We start from the raw sequence: 8,426 nt of genomic DNA on the forward strand, positions 1-8,426 counted from the left end.
GGACCACATGCTGGCCTTGGTTCCTTGGAGGCCATTTCAAAAGATTCCGAGTCCTGCTGCCCCTGGGCATCCTCTCGCCCTCTCGGCTCATTGTTTCCCCTGGAGTCCAGGTCCTCTGTCTGCAGAGACCTGTGGCTCCCGTGTTGGCTTGTGTGCCAAGGGGCCGGGGTTATTTGTTCTAGATTCCCGACCCCCTTGGGTGCCTGGGGCACTGGCCTCTGTTGTCTCAGTGCTAGCAGGAGGGGCCGGGGTCCTGGGGGCTGCAGGCCACAGGGCCTTTTCACGCCCTCTCGTGCCCAGCATCGCCCCAGCTGTGGGTGGCGGGTGTGGGCTGTTTGGGGCCCAGCTGGAAGGGACTCTGGGTGCTGGGTGCACACAAAGGCCCAACACCTCCAGGCCCTGGGTGGATTGTCCTAGCTGTGGGTGCAGCAGGCTGGCCATGCCTAGGTGGGTGGGGAGCGTGAGCCAGCATACCAGGTGGCCCACCTGCCCTGCACCTGCAGATGCTGACGGGGTGCATGCTCCTGCTGGAGCCCCTGCCTGTCCTTGCCTGTCCTCCCTGGAGAGACCCAGTGTCAGTAGCAGGGACAGTTTGAGACCCACAGCCTTAGCCAGGCTGCTGCCCCTGACTCCGGACACTTGCCTCCGTGCGTCTGATCCCTCCCACTCAGATGCGTCCCCTCTCTCCCTCCCGCACCCCTTGCTGGTTAGGAGCTGGTGCCCAGAACTTTGTCCAGGACTCGCCTTGGTTCCTGGCCTGTCCGTGAGAAATGAGGGCTAGATTGTTTCACTATAAAGTATTTTCTCCTCCCTTGAGTTCGTACAACGGGTTTGTCGGAAATGTCACCAAGGATGTCCTTGCAGTTTGCAGATGGCGTGTACCTGGTCCTGCTCATGGGTCTTCTCGAGGACTACTTTGTCCCCCTGCACAACTTCTACCTGACCCCAGAGAGCTTCGACCAGAAGGTGCGTGTGTGGTCTCCCCCCTGGTGGCCCGGGAGCTGCTGATCAGAGCAGCAGCTGAGAGTCCCCAGGGCTCTGCAGCCTGCGGGCTTCTTGAGGGCATGGAGGCCGCCCCGCGGCTGGGAGTGGGGGTGGATGTGGCTCCCGGCACGAGGATGGAGCAGCCGCTGTAGCACGAGGCCCTGAGTTTGGCCTGCCACCTCTCCAGGGCCTTTTCTGTGGCCTCCTGTGGGGTTTGGTGTTGTGATCCTCACGTGAACGTCACTTCTGCCACACGTCCCTCTGGGCTTCCTGCAGCTGTGCCCTCCCCAGGGTGGCTCTGTGGCCCGCGTCGCCTGTTCCCCATTGGGCGTCAACAACGCCTGTCTTTCCTGCTAAAACAGCCAGGCGGCTTCTTGAACATGGGCCGCCATCCTCTGTCCTTAGGAGATGGGTTCCAGGACCCACCAGGACACCAGCGTCCCTGAGGCTGGTCCCTCAGATAAAGCCGCATAGCGTTTGCGTGGGACCAGTGCACAGCTGAGGGGCTTTGGGATCGCCGCTGCGCACGGTGGCACTGCTGTGGAATTTGTGACACTGTGGTGCCCAGGGGACACCTGCCTGAGTGCAGGCGCCTCCTCTGCCCAGCTGTTTTCCGTCTGTTCTTGGTTTGAGCGCGGATGCGGCACGTGTGGATTTATGGGTACATATTGATCTATCCCCATCTGTTTTGTCCCTGTGGCTGTTTTCTTAGGAAAAAATCCCTGAGGACTCTGGGGCTGCTCCCTGGGTCAGGCTGCCCTGCCATCCCTGGGTCCTTGTCCTCCAGCGGGGCTCAGCCCGGGGCTTCCCTCAGCCCAGCCCGTCGGCAGCCCGGGTGCCTGGCCGCGACTCTTGGCGACAGACGACTTGGTGCCTGGCTCACGCCCTCTGTCACTATTTCCCTAAAGTGCCAGACCTGTGAGTCAGGGGGCAGGTGGTGGCAGCAGCCTGGGCAACGGCGGGACCCCGGGCCAGCATGGACCCCTCCGCCTGCTCTGGCACCGAGTCTGGCCGCTGGCCGTCCAGTGTCACTGCATCCCGCCTGCGGAGGTGGCCCCGGGGCAGATGAGAGAGGGCTTGGCCCGCGGGCATCGGGTCGGGAGGGGCAGGGCCGACGGGGGGCCCGCAGGCGAGCTCGGGAGGGGCCGGGCTCGGTGGCGGGCGTGCTCCAGGCCTGCCTGGCGGGCGAGTGAGCCTTGTTTCAGGAGATCTCGGTTCAGACTAACGAGATCGCGGGCAGGAGCCGCGGGCTTAGCGGGACCTGGAGCTGGTCTCCCTCCAAGACGAGGCTTTGTGCAAACGGCAGAGGTGCCACCTCCCCCTCCAGCCTCCTTGCCTTTCTCCGAGTCCAGGACGATGGTCTTCGTCGGTCCCTGCCTGGCCAGGGAGGCCCTTTGGGGAGCCGCAGCTGTCCCCCGGAGGAGTGGCCCGCCACGTGCGGCCCTGGGGCGGTGGGGCTTGCTCCCCAGGAGGGGCCTGGGGTTCTGGTCACTCCTTATCTGCCTCTCTGGCCTCCTGTCCCTGCGTCCCCCTTGTCCTCCTCCTGGGTGAAGGTCCTGATGTGCTGCCCGCAGGTCGCACCGCCATGGCGCATGCGATGTGTCTCCTCGTCCCCGCGGCTGCCTGGGGGCTGCAGCTTGTCTCCCCTAGAGGACTGAGCCTCAGAGGCCGCCTGCGTGCTCAGCTCTGCTCGAGCGGACAGTGGCGCGTGGCCTACCAGTGCCAAGCGTGCTGAGACCTCTAGGAGCGCTGGCTGTGGCCCTGGGGACCTTGGCAGCAGCCCTGCCGTTTTTGGAGGAGGGGCTGGGAGGTTCAGAGAGCAGCGCAGGAGAGGCACCGTGAGCTGCCACCCAGGACAGGCAGCTGGGACTCCACAGGGTCCTGCCAGGAAGTGGGCGGTGCCCTGTGAACCCCTTGGATGCTGGGACAGCCCAGGGCTTTCTGCTCTGCACACTCCAAGCCTTTGTGCCCATCAACCATCCTTTGGGGACACCCCACAGAACCCTCTGTCCTGGAGTGCAGTGTGTCCTGGAGATGTGGACTCCATTTCTGGAAGATTCCAGAGAGGGCTTTGCAGTTTCAATGTGCACCCCCTTTGCCACCTTTGCTGATTGGGTCAATGCTGCTGGAGGCACAGGTCTCAGGGTGACCACGGAGTTAGCAGGGGTGGACCTGTAAGTGCCAGGTTCTGCTCAGGCCGGGTCTTCCACAACCCTCTGCAGTGCAGAGAAAAGGCCACGCCTCTGGCTGGGAGTGGCCAGGTGGCTGATCCCACGGCAGCCGCAGTGGGGAGGGGGCTCTCCAGGCCCCCGGGAGCTGCCTGCCGTTCTGCCTGTCCCATCCAGAGGACGGGCTGCCCGGAAGTCCTACTGGGGCAGGAAAGGTGGCTGGTGATGGAGGCCTGGCCTGAGGGAGGGCAAGCCCAGCATGGTGGTCGCGTCCCTGCTGGCGTTACCTCAGCTGAGAAGGAAGCAGAGGGACGAATCTCACCTCAAAGCCACCACCAAGGGGCTGAGGAGCTGCAGGTCGGGGGACCCAGGGGATCTTCCCCCGTGGACTGTGCTCTCCGTGGGGTGGGGATGGCCAGGTCAGTGTCTGAGCAGCTGGAGCAGCTGCCCCCCTGCAGTGCCCCAAGTCCCATCCCACTGTGCCAGGCCTGAGTGGCACTCCTGCCACCACCTCACATGCCAGGGGCAGATTCTGCAGGCCTGAGAGGCTTGTGAACAGGCACTTAGGAGGGTGCCCGGTTGGTGCCCCTGGGCTTTCCCTGGGGCTCAGGCTGCTGCATGCATGCTGTGTGCGTGACCGGGGCGGGGATCAGATCCCGGTGCTGGCTAGCGCCCGGGGCCCTGGCGAACGGCGTGGACGTGGACCCTGCCGTCCGTGTGTGGAGCCCAGGCGCCATCTCTTCAAGCCTGCGCCTCTCTTGGCAGAGGTGCCCACCCCGTCTCAGCCAGTGCCCTCCTCTGTGAGGAGGACCTGGGCTGCGAGGGGCGCGGACTTCCTGCCAACGTGAGGGTCCTGTGGTGGGTGCTCAGGAGGGCCGCCCGCCCGCTCTTCCTGCCGTGCCTCCTGTCCTGCCTCAAGCCCCTTCTCTGTCCCCAGTGCTGTCCCACCCTTGGGTCCAGCCCAGGCGCAGCCCCCATCCCCAGGCCCTGCTCCCTGTCCCGTGGGCCAGACATCTGACATCCTGTCCTGTTTCCATCAGTTGACTCTGAGTCTGTTCCATAATGGCCAGGAGCCTCCCAGGGCAGCACCTCTGGTCATCCCAGCCCCAGCTGGCCTGTGTAAATAGCCTGCCAACCCGCTAAGCCACACTGCTGTGCCTAGCCGGGGCTGGCATGCTGCAGGTGCTGGTAGACTGCCCCCCACTTAGCTTTCCTGAGCCCAGGCGGTGGGCAGCAGAAGCTTCTCTGAGCCCACAGGTTGGGTGTGACTCACCGATGGTGGTTTTGCCAAGCACCTTTGCCCAGTTACTTACTTGTTTATTGGCCCCAGGGGTGCTAACCACTGAGCAGCATCCCCAGCTCTTTTTATGTTTTATTTTTTTGAGACGGGGCCTCACTAAGTTGCCAAGGCTGGCTTTGAACTCAGGATCCTTCTGCCTCAGCCTCCCAAGTCGCTAGGATTATAGGCGTGGCCACAGTGCCTGGCCTGTTGTTTATTAACTGATGTCCTCAGTAAAATCACCTTTGCTTCTAATCCATTCACCTGGAAATCATAAGAACATCATTGCTGATGGGGAGGTTGGGGCCTGCACATCCTCCCAGCCGAGGGCTGCGAGCCCAGGTTGGTGCTCTCGCAGGTGGGTGCTGGGTGTCACCCTCAGGCACCTCGGAGCCGGGAGGTGCTTGACCCTTTCACCTCAGGGAGAAGCCGTGTGGGGACAGGGACAGGTCTGGGCCAGGCCGGCACTGCAGCCACCATCCCCTGACTTCAGTTCCCACAGGGTCCACAGCTGCTCAGTGCTGAGCCGCCACTGCCCTCAGAGCCCCGCATCCTGCAGTGACCGGGCCATCCCAGGAATGCCCAGCTCTTTGCAGCCCCTCTAGCAGCTAGCCGGGGCCTGCCTTGTGCAGGGGCAGTGTGCCCAGGACTGGGTACCTCTGCAAGGATCTTGTCTCCCCGAGCCTCAGTTTCCCCATCTGTAAAATGGGATCCCTGCCACTTCTCACTATGCGAGGGGCCTGGGGTCAGCAGGCCCAGTGGGCATGAGTCCTCCAGAGCAGGCCCGTGCCTCGTCCTCCCAGCCCCCCAGGTCTCTGGTGTGAGCAGCAGGAGTGTATCTTCTCTCTGCTCTGTCCCCATGTCCTGCCCCCGCCCCTGGGTCCTCGTGGCTGAGATGGAGGCTCTGTCGTTCCCACCCTGTTCCCCTTCTGGTCAGCAGTGGGCAGCGGGCAGGCCTGGGCTCTGGTGGCCGTAGACCCTAAAGCCGGGCTCTTCTTGGCAGGTCCACAACGTGTCGTTCGCCTTTGAGCTGATGTTGGACGGTGGGCTCAGGAAACCCAAGGCTCGTCCCGAAGGTAAGGCCCGCCAGGTCCCTTGGCAGACGCTGGCCAGGTCTCAGGAGGGCGGAGCTGGAGGCGCCTTCTCTGGCTCGTCCCCTGACGGGGACCAGGCGAGCCCTGGGCAGGGCTGACCGGGCTGGCAGGGCTGGCAGGCCCGCTCTTTAAGAGCCACTTGGTGTTGAAGGACGTGGCCTCTGCCTGCAGACTCAGGGCTGAGGGGCCTCGGCCTTGGCAGGATGTCGAAGGCTCACAGATTTAAGGAGGTCCCCTGATGGCCAGCAAAGGGCCACTCCTGAGCAGGGACCAGCACCTTCCCACTCCTGGTGTGCTTGGGGTGCAGAGCAGCCTGAGCCCTCGCCCATGGCCTCACCTCCCTCGGGATGTCACCTTACCAGGCTTCTCCGACATGAGCCAGCAACGGAGTCCCCGGGGGGCTTCTCAAAGTGCAGACTGAGGCTCGAGGGGGGAACCCAGCGGCTTTCCTCGGTATCGAGTTTCTTGGTCCCTGATGCTCCTGGTCTGGGGACCCTACTTTGAGAATCTCGGCACGGCAGTGCCTTGCAGCCTGTGTCCTGGGAAGGGAAGGAGCTGGGAGGTGCCCTGGGGAGTTCAGGCTGAACGGCGTGGGCAGCATGGCCTGTGGCCCTCTTGGGAAGTCACGGGGGACCTGACCTAAGGCACCGAGGAGTCCTGTGGGAAGAAGCCTGTTCACCTGCATCCAAGCCTGGGCCCGGTAGGAGGAGGCGCAGGACCGGTACCACGTTCCCTGCCTGCAGGCACCCCCAACGGAGGCCCTCTGCTGGGAAGGACCTTTCCTTAACTGGGGGTTCACAGGGCTGAGTGCAGGGGCTAGGCGGGGTGGTGTTTGGGGAGCTCAGAGGGGCTCAAGGGGTCCTGAGGGACTCCTGTCCTTGGTGTGGAAGCAGCATGGTCTGGTGGGTAGCAGGGTCTGGTGGGATTTTGAGTACTTTATATCCCCAGAGAGGCTCCTGAAGCCTTTTGAAATCGGATCTGGGGGCAGCTGAGGGGGTGTATGTTCTGTGAACACCCGTGAGGGTGGACTCGGCCAGCGCAGGAAGCAGGGTGCTGCCCCATGTTGGCCATCTGTTCTCTGTGACCTCTGCCCTCCCTTCCCACCACCTATACTGGACTGTTCCGGGCTAGGGTGACCAGTTGGGCCAGGTGCTCTGGGCTCCACAGAACCCTGGTGCTCCCTCAAGCCTGCTGCCCACTTCAGGTAGACAGGCCATTCCCTGCCGCCATCTTGGTCCTCTCATCTGCAGACAGGAGGGAAGGGCAGGAGGCCATGCCAGTGACCCACAGGACAAGGCTGGAACCCAGACCCCTGAAGCCAGCTAGGAGGAGGTGATATATTAGGACCTGACTGCACTGGCTGTTTCTGGCCTTGTGACTAGTTACCCCCAGGGTTAGTACAAGGTGGTCATTCCATGGTGGCCCTTGACCCACAGGGAGTTGAGCAGGAAGGACCTTTAGCATCATTAGGTTGACAAGTGAAAAGGCCAAAGCCCAGACCACCCAAGTCACTTACCTGAGGCCACCAGCAAGTGAAAAGAACCAGGTGCCTAACTCCCAAGAAGGTCCCCTCCCCACCAAAGACGGCAGCCCAGACTTAGAGTCCATGGGGTCCCTGTGTGTTACTGGAGGTGACCTTCCAGGAAGTGCCATTGGCCACCTGCCCACCCGGTCCTCGAACGTGTCCTGATACAGATCCTGCAGGTGGGGAGCATTCTGTCCGCACCGTCCTGTGTGCTTGTCCCTGCAGAAGGTGGTGGCCTGGGGTGGGGGCTTTGCCCCCAGCCTGTGTGTCTGGGGAGGGTCGTGCCAGAGTGTCTTGCACGTGGTGGCAGGCAGCCTTGCCGCTGAAGCGCTCTGCTGTGCAGGTGGCAGCCGGGAGCCAGGAGGACAGGCTCTGCCAACAGTGTCTCTGCTTCCTTCTGCAGATGTGGTGAACCTGGACCTCAAGTCCACCCTGAGGGTTCTGTACAACCTCTTCACCAAGTACAAGGACGTGGAGTGACGGGGCCACCCAGGCTCTCTCAGGGAGGCGTCCTCGGTGCTGCCCGGCAGCCTGGCCCCGTCCCTGCTTGGCTTTGGTGGCTGTTCACCTGCTCTCCTTGTGACTCCGCGTGGTCGAGACCTTTGAAAATGCAGCCCTGTGAACGGGGCTGGGCTCCAGGTGTCCTCTCCTGTCCCTCGGGGCCTGCTGAGGAGCTTGTCTGTGTCATCAAAAGATGACACAGAAGAGCTCAGGCTCAACCCCGGGGGCCGTGCCACTCCCGCTGGTGCATATGAGTGGTCATGGGTCACGGGTGCTCACGTCCATCCTGAGCTGTGCATGGACTTGGGAATCTCCCGGGCGGCGCTGCCCTTGGGGGAGGGGCCCTTTTGGTAAAGGATTTTACAATTAAAAACCTAAACTCCCAAGTCCCACAAACCTTAGGTGTGTCCCAAGTGTCCTCCGTCCTCTTGTCCTGTGACTCCTCAGCCGCTCGCGTTCTTACCGACCCTCTGCGCAAATTCCCAGGCCCCAGGGCTCTGCCACAGGCAAAGGCAGGATTTGCTGAGGACGTTCCTTCGCTTCCTGCTGCGGCTCAGCGTCGGGGTCTGGGGCTGCCCTGCTGGGTTGCCGGAGGCGACTCTGTTCCGAACCTTGTCCCAGAGGCCCCGGGAACGGATGCCTTTTAGAAGTGGCCGCGTGCTCGTTTGCTAGGGCCGCAGAGCAGGCGGCTCAGACAGCAGAGGATCCACGTCCCTCAGCTCTGGAGGCTGAGGCCCCAGGGCCAGGCGCCAGCAGGATGCGGTTCCCTGGAGGCCTCTTCCTTGGCTGGTGCCTCTGGTCCTCCCTGGTCTCCCTCTGCGAGTGACTGCGTGCCGATCTCTTGAAGGACACCAGCCACGCTGGGGCAGGACCCG

General features: G+C 63.0%; 1 protein-coding gene across 1 annotated transcript in view; it reads left to right on the forward strand.

Annotated features, from left to right (window-relative positions):
• Positions 1–8,426, forward strand: part of PARVB (parvin beta) — a 66,331-nt gene extending 57,905 nt beyond the window's left edge. Inside the window, exons 11-13 of the mRNA XM_079141702.1 lie at positions 865–966; positions 5,435–5,507; positions 7,454–8,426. Of these exons, the coding sequence (XP_078997828.1) occupies positions 865–966; positions 5,435–5,507; positions 7,454–7,530 (252 nt within the window). The 3' untranslated portion in view covers positions 7,531–8,426. The remainder of the gene's footprint in view (positions 1–864; positions 967–5,434; positions 5,508–7,453) is intronic.

Source organism: Sciurus vulgaris (assembly GCF_902686455.1).
Source record: "Sciurus vulgaris genome assembly, chromosome: 5".
Lineage (NCBI taxonomy): Eukaryota > Metazoa > Chordata > Mammalia > Rodentia > Sciuridae > Sciurus > Sciurus vulgaris.